Source organism: Nestor notabilis, unplaced genomic scaffold (assembly GCF_000696875.1).
Source record: "Nestor notabilis isolate BGI_N333 unplaced genomic scaffold, ASM69687v1 scaffold2741, whole genome shotgun sequence".
NCBI classification, from domain to species: domain Eukaryota; kingdom Metazoa; phylum Chordata; class Aves; order Psittaciformes; family Psittacidae; genus Nestor; species Nestor notabilis.
In genome coordinates this window covers 885-24,906 of record NW_009913155.1, presented here as the reverse complement: position 1 = coordinate 24,906, position 24,022 = coordinate 885, and the positions used below count along the sequence as shown (strand labels likewise).

The window sequence follows — 24,022 nt, the reverse complement described above, 5'->3', positions numbered from 1 at the left end:
AAATTGTTGTGATGGGCAGAATGAGGAGTTTATGCTGCTTGTCGAAAGAACAGTCTGCTGTGTCAGTTCCTCAGCCCATCTAAGTTGGACTGTACAGCACTGGTATGATAGTGGCTTCAGACTGGGTGCTCTAATGAGACATTCTGGCAGGAAGCTCTGTTAACCCACTTACTGTCTTTTGAATTGTCTCCTCGCTGAACATATTCACCAGCATTGCCCTGAAGTATATACACAACAAGTTTAATCAGCAAAAAAGTGTTTCATGGAAGGAGTTTCAGAAGGGAAAACACCAGTGGGCATTTGCTGTGATAAAGGGACACTCCATGGGCAGCTAGAGGAATCAAAAGAGGCTTTTACGCATTGAAAGGAGAGGTATTTATTGTTCCAGTTTCTTATCTGCCAAGTCTTAAAAAGCATCCTGGTTAAATTCGCTTGGCACTAAGACCAATTTTATGTTGCATTTATTTTGACCTGGGAAACATATTCTGAAATAATGTCATCATTTCACTGCAGAATTTTGGACAAGAAAAAAAAAATCACAATTTCAACGAAAGGAATAAGATGCATTGAATGCTGGCCATAAAACTTCCATTTAAACAAAGAGTCATGGTGTATTTTCCTCATGTAAGATTTTCAAAACAAGAAACTAATTTTTATATGTATCAAATGAATTAATTTTAATTGAACAGTAACTTCACTGATTTAGTAAAACATACATAGCACCTGATCCAAAGCTCAATGCAGCCAGCCTATGGCAGTCACCTATTCAGTGCAACTTCAGTGAGGCCTGCATTAAACAGCTGTTCCTCTTCCTTGCAGCAGTAGTAATGCCTTGAGCAGTTTGCTGACATCATGATTGCCACCATATTTTTGCAAGGAAAAAATTCTTTCACATTTCAATGAACTTACTGTTTAGACTTTAAAAGCTCAGCAGTTTACTTTTCCTTATAAGAGTTCAGAAAACAAGATAGATTTTCATCACCCAGGCCCATTGTTTATGAACAATGAGAACTAACACAAGACTTCTTGATATCTTCTTTAGTCCCTTGAAGAAGTAACAGAGATGGTAAAAGATTTTATTACTTAATCATCCTTATGATCCCAAAGCATCATGAAAAATACATTTTCTTCTCTATTTTTCACCAACCATCAGATAGTTCTTTTTTGTAATACAGCCCTTCTTGCTTTCCTTTGTCCCTATGTATTACTCAATTTGTGTCACCACCAAGGCTTGCTTGTATTTCAAGGCGTGTCTTGAGCACTTTAAAGAAAACACCCTTTGTGGAAGGGGTTGGTACCCATCACAGGTTTCTAAATCCTCTTGTTTTTCCTCAATTATGATGACATACATGAGAAATGTGACATTTCTGGTACAGCTACAATGTTGACTGCATCAGCAATTCAACTAGGAGGCCCATTTAACAAAAAAGGTTGTATGTGCAATGTGAAGTTACGATCACAGCAGAGTCTGTATGTGTAGTAGAGATGATTCATGAAGGAGATCAAATGCTCAAATCACTGTGTCTTGCAATCCAAGTATATATTAGAACTCACTGGCAAATACAGAAAAAGGAAAAATTGCTGCTGGTTTAGCTGCACTTAGAAATGGGACTGATGTGGCGTCATTCCCAGATATACTCAAGGTTTTTTACAACTGAGTAAGCTGATTGGGAGTTAATGCTATATGATTGACTCATTGTGTTCACAAGGCTTTTAATGCATCGTACTATCAGAAGGGAATATCCACAAAAAGACTAGAAGCAAGAATAACAAAACTTCGTAACTGCACAACACTTGCCATCCTCAAGGATCCCAGAGTTCTCAGCTGATTCTAGAGAGGATGTTCCAGCATTCCTGAATTACAGCAACAATTAAAACAGCCTAGACACCTCTGTAGGCTACACTAAACAAGAATAAGGGGAAAACAAAGGCAGGCATGAGCTGCTTCTGTTCATGTCTCATCTCTTACAGAGATCAGTAAGTCTTGAGCTAGGGTATGAATTAGCAGCACGCTGGGCACTTTCAGCTATTTAGGCAGATCTTGCAAAACGTGCCAGCAAAGTTTATGTGCCTGATTTGAGTTCTCCGAGGCACTTTCTGAAGGTGCCTTACTCTCTCTGAAAGAGAGAAGCTCTTAGGCTCCTAAATAAAGCCCTCTTAAAAGACACTCTTAGGCTCTTAAATAGAGCCACTCTTAAAGTCACATATTGAAATGTCTGAAGTAGTTCCAGGGAGACTGTGTACACTCTGCTTTCACAGAGAACTAATTTTTTTCACATTGTCAAAAATGTTGAAGGAGAGATTCTGTTTGTCACATGTGAAAAAGCCTAAAAGAATGATTTTACTCCAGTTAGCAGCTGGAAGAGCTGCATCCTAAGAGTTCAAAGTGGGAAGGTGGTATTGACCTCTGGAACTACTTGCTTCCATGCCTTGACCAGCAATGCAGCTAGCTTGTACTGAATACCAAACTTTCAACTCAGAGTTAGCAAGATGAACATTGCCCCAAGCATTCCTCTGTGGGGAGCTAGTAGAAAGTAGCTGTTGTAGCCACCATTTGTCTTTGAGAGAGTGAAACTGCACTTCTGTGCACCCTCAAGTGAGCACTAAATAATTACCTTGCTTATACTTCCATAATAATGAGAATTCCTGCAGCTGGGGCAGCACTGGGTGATATCTGGCTAGTTGCTTGGTCTCAGGATCTCAGTTTCACTGTCTGTAAACTCAAGACAGCAACACCTATCTCATGTTACAACCAGAAAGAAAACAGTAAACGCTCTAGGTGACCTAGGTCTTAGCTTGTCTTGTACAATGTGTGTGTTACTGCACATACAGAATTTGAATCAACTCTTACAAAATATTATACTAGAAAGTAACAGAAGATAGAGGGTGTCCCTTGTCAATAACAGAAAGTTCCTAGATGGCCTGGATCAAATCCAGGAATTAGTTGATTATGGATTTCTGTGTAATTCAGTCTACTGTGTATCAAGCGCAGAAACCTCACCTTCTCTTTGCTATTTTCCTTGCCTGACTAAAGAGAGAGGAAGATGATGAGTTGTATTTCCTTTCCCAGCCCTGATGAACACAAGATGTTAAGGAGGATACTGCCATTTTACAACTTGTAGATGGGGAATAAGTCTGCAGACCCATTCACCTGTCTTTTGTGTTTTAAGATCAATGCTTTCTTTTCATGTAAGGAATTGCACATCGCATCATTGTGTATGTTTACGGAGGGGGTCTGTTAATGTAAACATCAGGTGATGCCAGCCTAGAATCAGACATTCTAATACAGTCAGGATCTGATATCCTTTCTTCCTCCCTGTTACAAAAACTGAAAATAACATTTACTGTATTTATGCTTTTGTATTAGATCTGCAAAACTCATATCATTAGCACAGGATGTGTATCAAAGATCCACACAATGGATCAAAGTTTTATAAAGGACAGTATTGCAAAGGTAAAGTAAACTACCCAGCAGACTTGTATGTCCGTGTAGGACTCAGCACCTCTATTTTGAAAGCAGAGCGAACCACCTTGCCCAAAGAAAGGGAGCATGCTCTGAGCACCATGCTCAGATTGGCTAGCACCCAAGCCATGGGTGGTGTAAACCCGCCACAGGTGGTGTAGAGCCACGCACACATAGCTGCTTGGTTCGGAGAGCACCCCAGTCATGGAAGACCTGAAGTGGCACAGCTGGAGCTGGGCTGCCCCCGAGCTCGCTTGCTTCATCCATGCCTGCTCGCTCAGAGCTAGGCCTCTGAGCTGGTGCTGCCAGCTGAGGTCAAGTCTGCTGCCACCACGGGGAGGTCACCGAGAGCACACACACAAGGCCTTACCTCACAGGGACTGGAGTACTGGAACAGGAACTCTCTGCACCACAGCCCCCCCGCTCCATTCCCTAAATGTAGAATGTATGGCGGTCTTTAAGCTACATGTGTTTCCATTTGTCAAGTTGTCTCAATAGAATTTACCCACTGACAGGCTTGGGGTTGCAAGACTTCCTTTGTATTTAATCAAAGGCTTTTGATTCTCAGATGAATGATGCAATACTTGTTCCATCAAAGTAAAGACTGTCTGAGTAATTACCCAAGTTGATGTAAGATCCATTGTCAGGGGAATTTTATGGGAGTATTTGACAATGTAAGTGACAAAAACCACAGGAGCATGCTCTGATAAGAAAACAGATTTTACCATACCACCCATGGGAGTAGTACAGAATAAAAATATTTCTACTAGCCTCAAGTCTGATTCAACTCATGTGGGGAAATGTGAAATTAGAAATAGGCTATGATTTCTCCAGACATCAACGAATCCCGCGTCTCTGCATGTTTTTTTTTTTTTTTAATCCTGCATAGGGCAAGTTCACATTCTGAGATCTGCTACTGAGCCTTATATTCCTAATCAGGTCTTATTGTTTTGAGTATCTTGCCATCAAAGTTGCCCTCAAAAGTAAAGTGAAGAGACAGCAAAACAAACAATTTGAAGACTGCTAGGCAGTCTCCTGGGACCAAAGTCTCACTCGACATGTATCACTTAAAAGAAATGTTGTGTAGTGTGGAAGAACATTCTTACAGTTAGCCTGAGGAACTAGCTTGGCAACAATAAAAAGCTGCAGTTATACAGATACTCATTTCTCTCTCTGTGCCTTCTAGGTGAAACAACTGAGGCTTCTTACGCTGCTGAGAGTTTTAGTAAAAAATCAGGCAATGGAGAATGGCTCGGCAAGGAGTATGATAATATTCTCCATAACTTTTTTAAGTTTTTAAAAGGCTTTGGCAAGGCAAAACGACATTTGGAAGGCAGAGTCCATCAGAGAAAGTAACTTTTTTAATGGTATGCAAGGGATATTTTTAGGAAAAGCATACCCTAAAAAAACCTGGAAGCTGTTATCTGCTGATACGATTCTGCTTCTAGCACTAATGGACTCAGTAGTTTTAGTATTGTGCACCAAATCCCATTCTGACTAGCCCTCCAGCTGGTGTAAAAGTTCTATTTTATGTTTGGTTAGTGTATTTATGGGAACGGGTAGGTGGCGACATTTTAACTCAAATATCTTTTAGCACAGAGTTTTAAAAGAGTATTTGGATATTGGTGAAGGACAGAAAGTCTTTGGCATAGTACGGCAGGCTGGGTGGCATTTAAAACACATGGTGTGCAAGGCTAGCAGGAGAATAGTTTGGATGCGAGTCTAAGAGATGATGCGGAGGAAGTGAAAAGCTGTAGCTGCAAGAGGAAAGTTAAGGGCTTGAAGCATCACTGGCATGTAGGTGCAGTTTCTAGTGGCTATGGCACAGTGTCATATAATGCTAAATCCCCAGATAACTCACAGCACCAAGTGAAGTGGGCCCATGTAGTTTGTTGTGTGCCAGATGCAGGTGTGTGGGCTTGTCTGATTTAAGGCAACACACTGAGCTGTCCTGTGACCACAGCTGGAGTGAATATGAGAGAAGAACCTGGCCCCTTTTGAGTTGAAAAACTTGCTCACTGAAGCAGAAACCCCATATCCCACCATCTCAGCAAGTAATTTTAAATTACAGAGAGAACCTTGTCTTTTCAGCATGTAGGAGCAGCATAACCATGTTACCCACTGGCCCAGATCGCAGAGTCCTGCAGCTTATTTCCTGGAGTCCCCAGAGGAATGGTCCAAAACTGCTTACATACGAATGCCCAGAGCAACAGAGAGCTATACAGAGCTAATTTACAGTGAGCCTGCCAGGGCACAATATTAGCACAGCTCCTTTATGACTTGGTTACTCCGGGTCATTTCTCAGCAGGGCTGAGTAGCTGCAATAAGCAGGGTGTTGATAAGACCCCACTGCATTTGGTCCCAGCCCACCCAGCTTGCTCACTGATACCTTCACATCACACTGCACTGTGCCTTGCAGATACACTCTTAGCACTGTAGCGTCTATTTGCCTATATAATTGAAGATTACGGAAGGATTTAATAGCCACTGTGGATCCTCGGTGTAAGTAGGTAGATCTTTTAGTCTAATAAGAACCAAAAGTACATCTTGAATAGAACTATCATTTGTTAGTGATTTCCCTGAGTGGAAAATGTTCTGAGCTGTTTTTTAAAGGTTTGACAGATGGAGCTGCTGTGATTTGCAGCATGGCCCAAAGTGCACTTACTGTTGCTGCCATTTGTAACCAGACACTCTTCAGTCCTCCATCTTTGGAAATAAAACTTTTTGGTTTCATTTCTCTCCGTGTTGAATTGGAATATGACAATAATACTGTAGGCCAAAATGGAATTCAGGGCACATTAACAGCAACAAATGATAACTGTTAGTAAGTTTGTGAGATAGTGTAATTGTTGTAATGGTAGAAATTATATTAGTAATAAAAGAAAAAGCTAAAAAATAAATTGGTTGCAATAAACATTAGATTGACTCAATCAAGATAAGAGCAGTAGGGCAGAGAGGTATTCAGTGAGCTCTTTGTTTTCTGAAGCTGGAAAATATTTTGACTCCAAGAGGAGCATCTGATTAGCAGAGTTAAATGAGATGAATAATGCTGTAATTTATTTTTTTTTATTTTTTCCAGCTGAAACTTGCCTTCCCCATCTATAACAGTGATATGTTTTGCATAAAGCACTCAAACATCATGCAGGGAAGGGTGGGAAATGACTGATCTTTTAGTATGAGTTCTGTTCTGAGCAAAATACACGAGGAGTAAGTTGCACAGCTGGTGGTAGCAGGAACTGTGGCAGTATACTGGAAATATGTTACCAACTCTTCCTCTTTAAGACTATGCTTTTTGTTTTCATAGGTACACAGACAATAGTATCCTAATCAACATAGTCTTTGAAAATAAGGCAAATTTTATGGCAAATATCAGCAAAAATCATATTGAAATAATTTGCAGGTGTTTATTGTTTGTTCCACAAGCTGTTTTCATCTCCAAAAAGCAATTCACCTTTTATTTAAATGAGAAGTTAAACTGGATTTTCTGCAATATGAGACACATTGTCTAAATCCTTAAGAATAAATATCAGTTAAATATTTTTTAGGAACTCAAATACTCTATAGCAAGTCCCAAAGTGAAATACAGTAAGAAATATACAGTGCATATGAATTCCAGGCCTTGTGCATAATTCATATTATTTTAATGGAAAGTAATATTTGTATTTGGTAGAAGAAACAAATACAGGATTTAGCAGACTTAATCAGCAAGAACTGACACAGGGACGTTTGGGAAGTTTATAAGATATAGCTATGTAATTTAAAAGTCTAATTACCTTTCACAAAGACTAAGACGAGTGATGTAAGTTTTCATAGCACATGTGAGAGTCCTCCCAGCCTGAACTGCCCATCAATTCATCAATGACCGAGACATCCGGATAGCCTCGTTTCCGTTAGTGCCACCTTCTCTGCATTACTCCATTCTTCCATCCTTAATAGAGGTCACTAAAACATTTACACACCATAAAAAGCTGTGACCTTAAGAACTTCCCTTAAATGCTCTAGTGTTATTCTCAGCAAATAAAACCCCAAGTGATTATTTGAATTATCTGAATAATTGCCAAACATTTAAAAGTTATTTTTCTGATATCTTACTACATATGCATATATCCTGTGGGTTATTGAATGAATGCTCTGTAAATCACACCATAAAACAAGACCTCCGATGGATTTGGGTGGATGAAGAATAAAGCGGAAGTGGTTGGAAATCAAGAAATTAAATATGAATATATTATACTGGTAAGCATTATGAAATTAAAATGTTAACCATGCAGTAATAGCCTATGATATTTCTTAGAGCAGGAGTGTCTAAACTTTACCAAGAAACTGTATCTGCAGAAAAGTTACCAGATTGGGAAACTTGTTGTTAGCACATGTACTAAGATGCAAAGCAGATTTGGAATGTAAGAGCTTTTCAGACAATGCCTGAAACTGAGGAATAGAAGTACCTGAGCAGTTAGCTTCCTAATCATGGTGGCAAGAATTATTTTGCCCTGCATAGCCTAACTGGAGAGTCTTGTTTGTGGCCCTTAATTACTAAAAATATCAGCCAGATTTTTCAAGCTTCATTTCCTAATGGCTGTGCCTAAATTCATATTTAGACACTTCAGCTGCCCAGTTTTCAAAGGTGCTAGAAATCTGCAGCTTTTGCTGGTGTCTCCGACAGATACATATATTCGGATCCTGTGAAAATCATGGTATTTATATAGGTGCTCAAAAATTGGTTTAGATATTCTTCCACTCTCTGGCAGAATTTTGATCTGTAGCATCCTACTTCTGTAGATTGGCTTTGTGGGCAGTGTCATGGAACATCAGCAGACATTTTCCCCTGAGTTAAAAGGAAGGCCAAATAATGTGTATTTTTTCATCTAGTCCTACAACATTAAGATCATATAATAATGATTTTTTTTTGTATTTTTAAACCCATTTCTTTATTGCATTTTTCATAACAGTGTATGAGCAACTAAAAAATGCTAAAACTTTCATCTGTGTCATTTTACAGGCTATTTTTATGATTACTCTTACTGGAACATCATACTTTTCATGTTTCTTGGAACCACTATAACAAGCCACGGTACCAGAGAGTTCAACATTCCTAATATAGCATTTCTATAAATAAAATCCATTGTAAAAACATGGAATCCATATTACATCATTAACAGCACAGTGATGAAAACAGAGGCAGCAGAGCAAGCTAAAGAACAGGAGTCACCATCTCAAAGCTGCATAATATGGAGAGCTGTAGCCTTTCTGGTTAACTGCTGAAGACTAAATAGCCTTTGGAGGTTCTGTTTGCTCATGGTAGTTTCATCACTTGTAGTGGTGATCCTAGAAGGTGAAGCGCCTGGCTGTGGTGGAAATCTAGGTATGAAGACACCTTCTTGTCTTGTTTTACAAGGCAGATGCTGTTAGTTTTTTTCCTCACATTACATAAAAACTATTTGGTAGCTCAGTATGTTTTTTAAGTGGAAAGGGGGCTAATACTGATGGCATCTAGTAGTATCACTGCATTTAGCTCAGCAGTGTCCTTCTGTCCCTGTGAAAGTGTTTGGGAACCCATATATTCTCCAGCACAGCCAAAAACTTTGATATCAAGTAGGGAATACTCTGGACTTGAGATTTCAGGTATCTCCTGCCATTCCTGTGGGAGATAGAGCTTCTTTTGCCTCCATATCCTGTTTCTCTAGAAGGTAGTCAGTCATGGTGTCTGGATGTCAAAAGATAGAAGAATACAGATTTATGAATGCATCATTATATAGATAATTACCATTCAGGTTTACTCAGGGGCAGAAACTACTTAGTGTCCACAGGCCCTAGGACACAGGGCATGAACAGAAACATCTCCATAGGCCCCATAGGCTCTGAATAGCAGAAAACCCTTGAGCTTTTACACAAGACAGTCCAGTAGAAATAAAATCATAGAGAACTCAAATTGATGTATCAGAGTCTGGCTTGCTGTTGCTGGTGGCATTAGTATTTGCTAACCTGTGCTAAGCCAATTCTGTAAGACAGTTGGGAGTTTAACAAACCTATGTCAGATTGTATTTTGGAAGAATCTCAAGCATGGGGGAAACTGGTCATGTTCTGTTCATTGCAGCAGATGGTATCCCATTTGGTGTTTGTTAGCTTTGTTTGCAGCTCAATATTTTGTTTCTAGGGGAACTCAGTAAGTTAAATAATTTATCTCTCTAATGCATCAGGAGTCTGCTCCAAAGTCTACTGAAGTCAGTGCAAAACATTTGATTAACTACCACATACACTGGATAAATGCCAGGTCCTGTATGTTGAAGAGCACTTCAGATGGTCTTTAGAGAGAACAATACAAGCCCCTGTCTTTCCATGGAGAATTTTTTGCCTGAAAAAAAAAAGAGAATGAAATTCAAATAGTGACAAAAAGCTTAGCAGTTGGGAGTGCAGGACTGGAGATCAGGATGATGTTCTGGCTGACTGTCCAAATTGCTAAACCTCTTTCGCTATTAAATTCACCATTTTTAAATAAAGAATATAAATACTACCTTCCAGCTGCATTTGGAATTTAATCCAGTACTGTTAGCAGGCTGCTTTGAGGGCTTCGAAGGCCCCAGAGCAGAGCTAGGCAAATAATCATTATCACTTAATATTCTCATCAAGCATTCTTACCCAAGATATGATCTTGCATTACAAAGTCTAAAACCACAAACACATCGCCCCTTTGCTAAGGAGTTTTCAGAATGTCAGAAGCAAATTCACATGCGGATCCTGCAAAGAGTTTTCCATAAGCAGAACTATACCTACCACCTTCAGCAGTCCTGCTGTCCGTACAGGGCTCCTAACAGAGTCTGTGCACAGAGGAAATTTTTAATCCATTCTTACAAGTATTTGAATCCTGAATAATATAAAATATTGAAGAAATCAACACTTCCAGTTTTATTTTTTTTCCCCCAATTAATGTCAAATACTTCTTTATCTTCAGCAACACTTTTCAAATTATTCATTCAATAGTGGGGCTGGGAACTGCTTTATTCTGTATTTTTATCCAAATATCCTGTTTGTATCACCTTTGGTCTTTCAGAAAATGAGTGCATATTAGTTTGCATGAGTTTCATGTGTCTGCATGAATTCCAGTTGTATTTTAGTCCTCCTAGTGGCCTATTATATTAATAATCTTATAATCTGTATTTTAGGCATATGAACATGTTCTGTATTACTTGTATCTCACAAGAGTTTGCAGCATTAATACTGCAATAACACTTCTGTCTTGCTGAGGTCAATAAATCTTCTAAAGCCTTTGTCCATAGATCCATTCCCATGGCTGGCTGGCACTTCACGTACACATTTCTTTATTTATACACAATTGTAGCAAAACCAATACAAAAAATACTGCATTATTGTGTCACTGCAGGAATCTCACAGTGAGAACAGGAGCCTGTCCTGGTTTCTCACACCAAATTCCTTCTTTGCTTGTTCCCAGCGAAAGTTTTCTCACAGCCAAATAGACCGCAGAGAACTGGTGTTCCCAATATATATTTTCACTGCGTTTCCTTTCTCTGAAAAAGTCTCCAAAGCCTTGTCAAAGTAACACATCATATTCAAAGAGGGTGCTTTTATGGCCCAGGTGGACTCAGCACAAATGTTTACCAGCCTTTCAGATCTCGTTAGCTGCTTAACCCCAACCTTGCTGGTATCCAGAAAAGGCAAAGGTGGAAAGTCAAAGGTCTATCCAGCACACTTGTCCTTGACCTCTTTCTGTTTCAAGGCTGTGCCCCTTCCAGAAAGTTTGCAACCACTAGTGCCTCCTACCAGATCCAAGTGAGAGATGTTCCGTATGCCTGGCTGAACCACAAAGCAGAATAGAGGTTCTCATGACCAGGAACAGATGTACTTGTGTCTAAAAGATGAAGAAAACAAATCTAAACCTATAAATTAACTAAAATTCTCCTTGGATCACAGCCAAATGATACGTGTGTTCATTAAAATGTGATGTGTATCACTGCTTTAATTTTGTGAGGAGGCAAGTTAAACACTTCATAAATCTCCCGGCTCTAGGAACTTCCATATGCTTCTTCAGCAATGGTCATCTTGGTACCCAGCATTACTCTGCTTAATTCACAATGTTTCTTTTTGATCGTCCTTTAGAGCTGGGCAAAGGACTATCATCTACAATCTGCATTTGTGATATGAATTGCCTATTCCCTGCATGTAGCCCTGTCTCTCTTGTTTCCTTTTGAATTAACCTACACAGTTACCGAGTCACAGCCCAGGACTGTATTCTTGAGTTGTCTGGTAAACATGAGATCAGTTACAATCTTCTTTTCTTTTTTTTTTTTTTATTTCCATCAGGATATATTTTAGTCCACTGATTAAATTATTCAATCCAGTCTGGGCCTGTTTCTGTTCTTGGTATTATCACCACTAGCGGAGGCATAGTGCTCTTCTCGTAAGTGGCAGACACCCCAAAGACACGGATTCTCTGATACCAGGCATACTGCAGTATTTGAACATACACCAGGTACTCCATAATCCATAAATCAAATAAGAGGCCTGTTCCTTCGCCTTGGTCTCTCATGAGACAAGTGAGAAGGCTGAGGGAGGAAGCACAGTTGTTACCATCATGCAAGTCTTGTTTCTGATGGATGCAGGCAGGATGGCTTACCTATTTTATATATACAAAGTATGTATTTTAAGAGTGTGAATGGCTGGTCCCAGCGGTGGTAATGGACAAAGAACACTGCAGCAATTGGGAAGGTGAGGCCAGAAAAGGAAACAAAGAGGACATGAGGCCTGGCTCCGCTGCTTTTTTGATACCAGGAGCATTTATGTGGTAGATGGATTGTACAGGAATCACAGTGGTGGAGCAACACATCAAAGATGAAGCAGAAAAATCTTTGTAACAACTGATGGGTAACAGTGAAATTTGGCCTTGCAAGTAGACACACTCAAGAACTCTGCCAGGCTGGTCTCTGAGGTGCCTTACTTGCCTCAAGTCATAACACCGTGCTTCCCAGTGCTGCCATTTTGGCACACTTCATCCTTCCTTGTATAAATGATGGGAAGTAGTTCTTGCAGTCCTTGTGGGTTATGCCACCTCCTACTGTGTGTCGTAGTCTTTTCTCCTTTGTTGTTTATTCCCTTGTTCAGCAGATGTTTCTATGGTTCATGTTCAGCTTTTAGCAGGAGGACCTGGGGTGCAGCTGTAACACCTTCTTGCAGTGGACTTCTGTAAGAATAAACAGAGAGTTGTGTCACAGAATGATTTTCTGAGCCAGCAGCACATGACACTGGGCTCATTCTTGTGGCCATGTGCACAAGAAGATTGCTAACGCTCCTTTCCTGTTCAGCACCTGGAGTGGGGAAGCCACATGGGCAAACATCTGCAGCTCACATGCTTCCACAGGGAATTCGGGAGCTCCTGCCAATGGGCCTGAGTTAACATGTCCTCAGGCACATCTGAAAGTCAGACATGAATTTTTCAGCTTTTAAATTACATTTTTTAATTTATTATCTTCCAACTTTTTTTTTTTAATTCTTGATTAATTTTGGGTTGGCTATTTAATACATTGTTTGCTTAACTAATTCATGTAGCTGTTTATAATTATTGCCTTACTGTAAAATCATCTTAATAGAAAGTTAGTTGGGGTTTTTTTGTTTGTTTTCTTTCCAGTAGAATAACAAGTTATTTTATTATTCAAGCAAGGCTTACTTCCTGCTGTTTTCAATAAGATTTTTAATAAGTATGTAAATTCAAAAATTAATTTACTGCATACATTTGGCAGCATGATTCTTGAACTGACAAAAGTTTGATGGATTGTAAAATTATCCTCCATAAAAATCATCAGTCATAGTAAACAGAATTTATCAACCTCTGGTAATTTTACAGCTTTTTCTTCATCTTATCTTCTGTTAGGAACTCACTTAAAATTGATTATAATATAGTATGTTTCTAGAACCATAATTCATTCATAGATTAATTAGATTTTAGGTTACTATCCCATCATGGTATAGGACATGAGCCAACAGTGTTTTCCAGTTGTTACAGAACCACAGTAGAGAAACCTTGATTACTGTTCCCATGTGGTTTAACCACCAAGACTAATCACTAATCAAATTCAAAGGACATAAAATGGAACATCCTTCATAGCATTTATTTTCTAGCTGACTTATACTATGGGCTGTTTATTGATACAACTCGGTGTACTGAAATGAACTAAAAATTGCGAGAGGATTTATCCTTCTGCTTTAATTTGGTTCTGCAGCCTATATCTGAAATTCCCACTCAGATTCTTGTGTATGTTGTGCTTCTGTCCCTCAGAATATTCTGCCCTACAGCAAAGATAAACTGTTTGCATAAATTTAGAAAGTAAATGTAAATAACTGTACCGTTACATAGGATTTGATGCAGATGGACTTACACAGAGGTTTCTATTCTGCAATTCATGCTTTGCTTGAATTCGTACTGAAAACTGTGCAGATCATAATGTCAGCTGAAGAGGTGACAAGTGCAGTCACGTAACCAGCATCATTATTTGCATCTGTCCTGTCCCAGTCTTCTCTGATTACAAAGGAACTGTGTCCTGGGTTCAGCTACAGGAGTAATTTTTTCTCCTTCATAGTCTCATTGCACAGGAATGTCAGAAAACAGTATGCACATAGTTGAGGCTGCAACAGGTTTACTGGGAAGGAAGCCTGGGCTACAGCCTCCTCCTCTGCTGCCTCCAGAAGCCCCTACCAGTGCAATATGTGGCATGATCTTAAGGTCCTTTCCAACTCTAACTATTCTATGATTCTATGATCGTCTATCCACATTCCCATATCCATACCCAGAGTGGAAAGGAAAATTCCTTCAGGCTCCTAAAATAAACTTTTCTTGGGGTGAGGTTTAAGATTCCTAATTCAGATTTTTTTTTTTAAGAATAAAGATCTTGATTCCAAATGTGAAAATTATCACCTCTGTATTTCTGCTTAGTAAGAGCTTGGAAGAGGTATCATTCTGATGTGCATGCACTGTGTACGCAAAACATGAAGGCTCCCTCCTTAGCAGCTAAACATGCAGTCACACAGAGGTGGACTGATGGGTCTGGAAAGATTGTTTGTCTCTTCCCAACTTTTCTCCTCAGAGGCTAAAAATGAGAAAACCATTTGGCTGTGGATCTTACTCTGTTGTTTAAATTACCTCTATGAATCATCTTTAAAACTTGTAAGGGACATTCCCTTTCTTTCCTCTGCAGGTCTTCCAGCAGAGATTCATACTCTTCGAATGCCCCTGCAGACAGTCTTAGTGTTGAATGCAGCAAGAGAGCTGCAGACAGTGCAGCCCTCTTAGTGCATACACAAGCCAGTTTTCATAGCTCAGAGAATTATTTCTACATGGTTTCTTCATACTGCTGATTTGCTCTTGGTGCAGCTACATAACGTTGCTCCTTGTATATCATCTCCTTCTGTCCTTTTGCCCTTAGATCAGCTGATGTACGTTGGATAGTCACAGGCTAACCTGAAGTGGTTCTAGTCTGGTACTCTAAAGAGAGGGTTACTAGTGTGGAAAATCATTACCCACTACAAATTACCATTTGCAGTACAGTCTTGAAGTGCAGTTCCATTTTCCATCAGTATGCTGGGTGGCTGACAATACAGACATTACAGGCCAGGAACTGAGACATCACTAGAGAGTGAGAGGATAAGTGTCTTTGTAATTACCAAAATAAATAGTCTTGTTCAAAAAAGCCAAAGGTGGAAGATGAAGAGGGGTAAGAACATAGCTGAGACTTAGGAACAGTAGTCTGGGAATAGTTCAGCTGTACAGAAAATGACCCTGATTACTGCAAATGTCAGTGAGATTATATGTTGTATGAGTATGATCCTGCATTTACTGAGTTTGAGAGGAATTTTTGCTTCAGTCAAAATGTAGGATAGAATATGTCTCTTTAAGGACTGTATTTTTTATTAGATTTAAAAAATCTTTCTATTTTTCCCCTTCTTGATTCAGTTCTAAGTATACCAATTCAAAGAAAAAAGTAAAAAATCCTCCAAGCCTCTAATCTAGGATAAAATTGTAGGCCCTTTTTTAGAAAGCCTCTTCTTTATTGAAACAATCAGCCTACTTCCATCAAGGTAAGAACAACTATTTTCATTCAGTAGGACAAACCTCTGTATATTTAAATGCTGCATGGTGAAATACAGTCTGATGAAGACTGAAATGGTGAAATTACTTAGGACTGCACAGTTCCAGTACCATTCAGTAGCTTATCACTGGCATCGTAACTTTCAGCATAATTCTGTCAAGGAATAGTATTGAACTTCAGATGGTTAAGCTGAGTTCAGTAAATATGTCAGCAATCTTATCTTTCAGAATAAATTTTTTTTCACTGTGATTTTTTTCCAATCACTAGAAACAGTTTTGTTATTTAACTCCCTCTACAAGTGAAGTTAAAAGGATCTCTGAAAAGTAAGTGTATCCTATGCATGTCTTGTTCATTTTCAGTCTGTCAGGTTCTAAAAACTGACTATCAGCTTCCTTTCTCACCATGGACATTTCTTCCTTAATGCCTTGTGGTGAGCCTCTGACTGCAGTAGGCATGGCTTGTAGTGGGTAGATTCCCTCTGTGAGAAGCAAAATTGATGATTCTGCCAATATGAGGCCCTGCTTTACCTTCTGAGGAAAGTACTGGTGTTTAATTTATTTTCTTTTTAATAAATACCCTTAACACACTTGACTGAGAACCTGCATTGTGACCTTTTTCCAAGATGTTGCCACTCAGAATTGTATTTTCTTACTAAACTTTGTCCATGCACAGTTAATGCAGCCAGTGGCCATTCTGAGGCACTATGAGAAAACAACCACATTTGTGGCATTCAGTTCGTAACTGAGATGAAGGCAAAAAGCTACATTTTCTAACCTGGAAACTAGGACCTGAAAATACCAGTTTATTAAATGAGGAAACGTTCTAAAAGGGTTGGTATATACCCACTCGGGTCAAACAGTCTAGTCATATCAACAAAATAATCATATACTTTGTAAATTATGAGGATAATATTCTTGTCATTAGAATCCTGAATGTACCAAGTCATTTCATCATTTTATTAAAATTATGCTTCTGAAAGTGTAAGGCTTAATTCACTAAACTATCTTTTATCTCCTAAACCACACAAGAATTCAGGAATAGACAATATAAGTCTCAACTTCTCAGTCACCTATTCATTAAGCGATGGCTGTTTTGTCCAGATCTGCAGCTATGAAGCATACACAGTTCATGCTAATCAGCTGTATTTCCTCTAAGGTAATTTACTTACAATTCAGGATCATCAGAAATGCTGTCCTTGCAATACTAAAATAAATTTGTAGATTGTTATACTCTTAAATGCAGTAGGCAAGCTTTGGTTCTGTTGTCATTAGTGTATTACCCATAATGCCAGAAGTGGATGACATATACCTAGGTATATATGGCCTTCCTATAAACTGCTGAACAGACTAATGAACTTAAAAATAAATCATATCAATGTATTTTTTTTTCCCCAAGAAAAGAAACTTTCACTTACTGTTTATTTTGAAAATCTAATGGTGTATCTTAAAGAATGTCATTGTCTGCTACAGCAAAATATTCATGGGATTTCTCGTCAAATAGAAAAAAAGAAAAGGGGTTCATTATTTAAAAAATTATTTTACTGTCAATCCAGAGAATAGATGAAAGCTTATGACAAGGGAGAGCAAGGCTTATCTTATTATTTAAGATTATGCTTTAAAGGGAAAGAAGTTCAAACATCACATTTTAGCTCAGCTATAATACAGCAGAGGTCACACAGTTACAGCTTTCACCTTTGTAGTTTTCTGGATGTGACTGTACAACTATTTTTACTGCGGAGTGTTACCGGTCCAGCTGATGTTAAATGAGATCTAGAGAGTGCTCACTTTCCACTGAGAGTCCACCATTGCATTCTGTCCTGACTAGCTATTAGAAAGCTACTACCTTTGGCAGTTCAAAACCAACCCTTTTCATGATACACCTTTCTGCTTGAAAACTGGTTGTGTAATACCACTGAATTCAGTGAGAAGTTATTTCTGATTACACCGGTATGTCTCTGATCAGAATACTGCTCTGTATCTATTTTACAAGAAGTTGTGAGCATATTAAAAATGTTCCATCTACTAAATAGGTTATATGTGAGCAACCTACGAAATGCTGCAACTGCATATCCCACTTAGACCCATTGTGTCATAAAGACAAAGCAATTATAGGACTAGAGGATATCTAAATTGGCGAAACTCTGAATTTAAAATAAGAAACAGTGGCACTGTGGGATCAAGTTTCCCTTGAACATATGCTGACAAAGTAACGAACGTTTTTTAAAAAGGTAAAAATCTAGAAAATCGTTTTCCTTCACAATAAAGTTCTAAATAATAACTAAAAAAATAAAAAGTGCACATACTTTGTATCTCCTATTAGAGATCAGATCTGAAATGAAAGACCTTGAGTTATGCAATTAAGTATTGATTCTGTTGATCTATATTTAATTCTCATAGCAATTTAGTTGGTTTTACCCAATAGTGTTTTGCAGTTATACTTCACTTGAAGCAATGCCCTTCCTGCTTTTGTGTTAATCTAAAAACTAAATTGCCCAGTGCATGAGAGACATAAATAAAGTTCATTTTATTCTTGTGTGTAACTGATTCTGAGCCCTTTAAAGTGCTGGTTAACTAAACTTAGCTGGAAAATACATTTATCCTGCAGAATGGTTCGTTGCTAATTCTGGGCTCTGACATGCCTTTTAAGCATAGCCTAACCTCCAGGCAATCAGGGGTAACCATACAGAAAAGCTGGATTTGCTGTTGCATCCCTTTCTTCACGCCAGCTGTGGGGTCCTCTGTATTGCGAACCAGCCCATCCTTCCCTGCTCCTTCCTGTTAGACCTGCAGAGCCCTTCTGCCATTCACAGCAGCTACAGTTGTCACTGGTCCTTGATCATACAGCACTGAAAATGCATTCTACCCACATGTAACCTCTCGTTTTTAAAGTTTAAAAAAAATCTAATTTGATGTATTAATGTAGAAATAACACCTATTTATAATGTATCAGTGTAACTGCAGGCTACTTTTGTTTTCGTAATTTGCTGTGCTTGAAGTGACATGCCAGCTTTTATTATATCACTAATGGGTTTTAGTTATTCCCTTTAGGATGTTGCCAACAAGGAAACATTATTCTGATTCATGACTCATGGAGTTATTTCAAAGTGATGTGACTCGTGATGAATGTCTGTATTATGTCAGAGTTTCTCCTCTTCTGACAAATAGTCACTGCTCTCAGGTGGTATAAAGCACCCCATACTGACTAGCTAAGAAACTCCAGTGGTCAGGAGCTCTCCACTTACAACAGAGTAGAACAACAAATGCTTCCTATACTCTAAGGCTATAACAGTACGTCTTTTCTATACAAAAATATAGTTAGTATAAGTAAAACAAGTTGTTCATTGAGCTGCTTTACAATGATGGGCCAATGCTTTTACAGAGGCACTGTGAAAATCATAGTCCTTTTCTGCACTGAGCCTTTTTTTCTCCTTTAGACCAAAACCTGTGACATGTTTTTACCATTTCCCTTAAGTTAATATTGACCACACCGAACACAGCAAACACTTTATTCATAGAAGCAGAATAATCATCAGCAAAGTCAACACCTCAAATCCTATGAGTATACTTCTAAGATGAATCCTGTCTGAGAGCAAGCACATACTGTCGTTCCATCTTGGCTCTTCTAGCAATGCTGAACATCATCACCAAGTCCTTTTTTTTTTTTTCTTCCTGTGGTGATAAACCTACCTCCTTATTATGCAGAAAGTCACTACTAATACAGGAAAGACTGGATTGGAACCCACAACTTGGAGGTTAGGTGCACTCTACCCTATCACCAAATCTCACCCAGTTCTCATGCATACAAAACCCATCTGATCTGCTGCCAAATGCTCCTATCTGCAGGAAGAGCTACTGATTCACATTAGTGTGGCTCTCAAATGCATTAAATCAACTAATTACTTTAAAAGGCAAAATACTAACATCTTTGGGCTAAACCTTTGTTCTTTGTTAGATCTACGACTCTGCTGAAGTCAGTAACAAATCTACATGAACAAAACTAAAAGGCACTACTTAACCACAGACACAATTTATCAAACAAATTCTAATGATAGTTTCTTTGGTTTTGTCTTTTGATTCATCAAGCAGCTGTTGTGACTGCCATGAAAAATAAGACACTTAAGTAAGGATAAATCTAAATAAACACTCTTTGATATCTAGAGCAACCAGAGAAAGAATTCTTAAAGCTCTGGTAACATTTATTCTGACACATCAAGTTAAAAGAAATTATCAGTGACTTTTCAATTCTAGGAATGTACATTATTTTGTTACTATGGGAGAAAATTATTTATTGATTATGCAAATTCTTACATTAATTTCTCTGCTTACAGTTTATTTTTGCTTACGGAGCTCAGGCTGTGAATGAGTGTTCTTCAGTGTGTCAAGGACTAGAATATCACGTTTTAACTTTCTAACCACAAATTTATTTTTATTCCATATATAATTTAACAGATTTAAGTGCAGGTCTCCTAAATAAAATCATGAGCTAAGATCATCTTGTACATCTGATATCTGAGTACAGTTCTAGAATATTAATTCCTTGCCAGAAGCCCCATCCAGATGACCTCACGTTCTTAACTGATGATAAAATTAGCAATAAGTGGCCTAAACCAGTGTATTGTATTACAATACAGTTTGTATTGTATTATATGTTATAGACTACACCTACATCAAATGAAAAAACATAAAGTATTACTGCCCACAGCACATGAGCATTACTTTTGCGTACTTCCATACTATTGCGGTAATGATGTGTTAAAGAAAAGGTGTACTTAAAAGGTGTATTAAAGAAAAGGTGTATTTACAAAAGGATAGAACTGGGCATTGAAGACATCTAAAAAGGACAACTGTATTTCAAAGAAATATCCATAACTTATTTCTGAATTTTGTCTCTATTTCAGTAATAAATTTTGCTGCAACAACTTTTAGAATTAGTTTTTCCTTTAATTCTTGATGTATCATAGATGTACTGTTCAATATTCTGTGTATCTTTTGCCAGTGGGCTTCACTGACAGGCTTCAGTTCACTTCAGTTTCATTTGATTCAATTCAATGATTTTGCTTGAAATTTGTAGAGAATACTTCTGTTCCCTGAAGTTTCCTAATATATTTTATAAACTTAGCCTTATTTTAAATGAGAAACTAGGGTGTGATTAAAGTAGGATTGTAGTCTAGGTTGTACTTGTAAGGGTATAATAAATTATTGATACTACATATATGCAGAATACACTGCTGAATTCACTCCAGTCTGTCCACTGGCTTAAATCTCTTCTTCAGACAGCCAAAGAGCCTACTTGTATTTCGATACTTCATCTGGACTGCTCTGTGCAGGAAATACTCTAGGTGTCTCTGCTCCTCCTACCCAGTAGTTGAAATTGGCTCCATTTGAATCAATAGAAGTTTTATCATAGACCTTACTAACACCAGTATTGACTTCTTGCAGACCCAAGTCTGTGCTAAGTAGCCATATTCAATTTATCTAAAAAAACCCTGTGAAGTGGGAAAAATTTACACAAAGAAAGATCGTTTAGTCTGTCATATAATAAAGTATTTCAGGTTTAATACTCTGAAGAGCAAAACAGTGCCTATACGCATGGTATTGATGCCGTGTCTGAGAATTTTCTCATCTGGCCTACAGAGAAGTGAAACAACTGTTTCAGTAATACTGTGTAGTATTTTAAATGAGGGCAAAGGGAAGACTATTCTAAGCTGAAACTGTGGAGAATGTCTATGAAAGGGTCCTATATTTGCCTTTTTTTCATTACCAAGTGTTTTCAGGAAACATTTTAATTACAGATATTGAAGACCTTAGTTTTAACTGTCATCTAAAATCAGAATCTAACATAGTATCTCCTAAAATCTTTCAGAATGAAGATTAATTAATGAACCAAACAGAAAATTTTCATTTACTAAGACTCTGGCATCTCCTGTTGCTTTGCTTAACGTTGGAAACATTCGATAAAAATACTAACCTAATCCAGGCATTGTTAGCTGATGAAATATGACAAGATCATAACATAAACAGTCATCGGACTGGCATTTCGATTTTTATCTAACTATCCATAAAAACAAGCAATCAAACTATGTAGCGATTTGTCTTCATCTAGCCCAAGATTTCCAAGGATAAGCAGCACAGCATGCACAACATTGGACTTACCTGAAACTTGAATTCTTCCCAAAATTCTATCAACACGTTACAACTGCATATGTAATGACCTGCATCATCCATGCATCTGGCTGCACTGTATTTTCAGCGTACTTAAAATACCATTTCATTTTCTAGCTAAACCAAAATATTTATGTCTTGGATTGACAGTACTTTACTGATTCAGTCTTCGCTATCTGACGGTAATACCAAAAATGAGGAATGGCTTGCACTCTGACAGCATGTCTCAGACTTCCTGAATCTTATCTCTCCAAGAGATTGTTGAATGTTGAATGCAAAATGTTGAATGTTATCTCATACTTGAATGATAAATATTATCTGTAAGAGGAGTTAGTTAAGCAGACTTTGAATCACCCTGTGTACAAACAGCAGGTCATTTTTATTGAACTGCTCCCTGCGCAGTTTCCTAACTAATCCTTGGGCAGATCGCTGATTGAGAATACCAGTAGCTACCAAAGGGATAAAATTACTCTTGTATAATCCTACTGTGCGTTTTTAATATAATGTGCTAATAACATCATCCAGTGTTCCTGCAGAATTAAAACACTTCTCCGAGTAGGCTTGGCCGATATCTGATTGATTCTGTTCTGTGGGGATTGGCCTCGTTCAGTATAATTTCCTGTCTTGTTCCTTTCTTGTCTGTTAGAGAGGGTCTGGGTCCATGGAAATCAATAGGCTTGCTCCATGCAAAATGTGAGGTAATTCTCTAGCAAGTTTCATTTGTGTCTGTAATTTATGGAAAATGCTGTTTTCTCATCTGAACATGTCTATGCACCTTTTTTTTTTTAGCAGACTCCAAACTCAACTTAAACAAATACCCATTCAAACATGCCTCTCAAAGTATTTGTAAAGGAGAAGATGTAACTTACGCTGAAGATGCTGGAGACACTTAACATCCGCGTACCCAGGACCTGCTACTTCAGACATAAATAGCACTTTACTGTTGTGTAAATGGAGACCTATTTGTCTCAGCAGAATCATTAAACCTATGATTTATCCTAAAATGGATGTTAACATTCTATTTAATTATAACAGATATTTAAGCATCTAACAATCTATTCCCTTTAACCCTGTGAACTTGGGAAAGATGGTAATTAATGGTGTACAATAGGATAACTTTATTTTTATGAGAAATATGTTTCTAATATTTCCCTTACTTATTACAGAAATTGAAGCAAACTGAAGAAGCAGAAGAAGATTCCCAGAATGGATTATCTAAAATTTCCCTGGAGTCTCTCAATAAATTTAACAGCAATAACATACTTTTATTAGAAAAAGAGAAGAATTGTCTGAACAAGGTTGAAGGACAAAAGGAAGAAAATGGGAGGAAAGAAGAAGCTTCCTTAAATAGCTCAGGAAGGCACGATGTGGACAATTTAGAATCCCTGAGCGATTCTCTATACGATAGCTTCTCCTCTTGTGCCAGCCAAGGCTCAAACGATGTCTAGAGGCACCTCCCTGTGGGCTGAGGCTGCAGCACGTAACGCAGCTGAAGGTGAGTGGGGAGTGAGGGGGGAGTAGAGGCGGCTGTTGAAAATTCTCCCTTCGAGTTGCTGCACTCGCAGCAGGGTGTTGTGACTTCCCACCACACAGCAATAAGAAAGGCAAGACGGCAGTCATCGTGGTGCGTGAGACTCGACACTGAACACAGCAGTGGCACAGAATAAAGTCTGAATTTTGCACTTTCGTAATATTTGTACAGTTGTAAATATTTTGGGAAAATATATTTGTAGGGATAAATGACAGCAATAAATATTAAATTGGTGCTATGCTCCTGTAATGGCAGATTACTAACTTAAAGAAACTGATGTTAATATTAACAAGAAAAGTTGGTAGATTTTTTAAAAAAGATTTATAATTGTTCTAGTCTTTAAACTGTATGTAGAAACACTGCGTTACCATAAACCTGAGCCTGTTGAGTTGTCTGTAATGACCTTTCTTGGACTCCTTTTTACAAAATATGTTTTATTTTTCATTTTTAGTGCAATTCCATACAGGTGTTCTAGGGAAATGTGCATTTCAGTTATTCCAGTTTTACAACAGGTGTCTTATTTCAAGGGGGTTTTGACTTTTGACATGGCAAAAAAATGAATAGATCAAAAGGCCTGATGCTGCTGGTATTGACTTCATCAATCATACGCATAACTGAAAGACCAGGGTCAGACTAATTCACTGCTGACACACACACGAGTCTTGTGTGAATGAGAGCTGCACAAACCGCCCTTCACTTCCGATTGCAACACGATTTCTCTACTTCCACCTCCTGTATTCTCATTTCCCATCAAATGACGAATGTACCATACTGT

General features: G+C 38.2%; 1 protein-coding gene across 1 annotated transcript in view; it reads left to right on the top strand.

Moving 5' to 3' along the window:
* NCKAP5 (NCK-associated protein 5) overlaps positions 1-23,164 on the top strand; it is an 86,676-nt gene extending 63,512 nt beyond the window's left edge. The window contains exons 12-14 of the mRNA XM_010022964.1: positions 4,650-4,725; positions 14,958-14,962; positions 22,883-23,164. Coding sequence (XP_010021266.1) covers positions 4,650-4,725; positions 14,958-14,962; positions 22,883-23,164 — 363 coding nt within the window. The remainder of the gene's footprint in view (positions 1-4,649; positions 4,726-14,957; positions 14,963-22,882) is intronic.
* Positions 23,165-24,022: the final 858 nt, after the last annotated feature.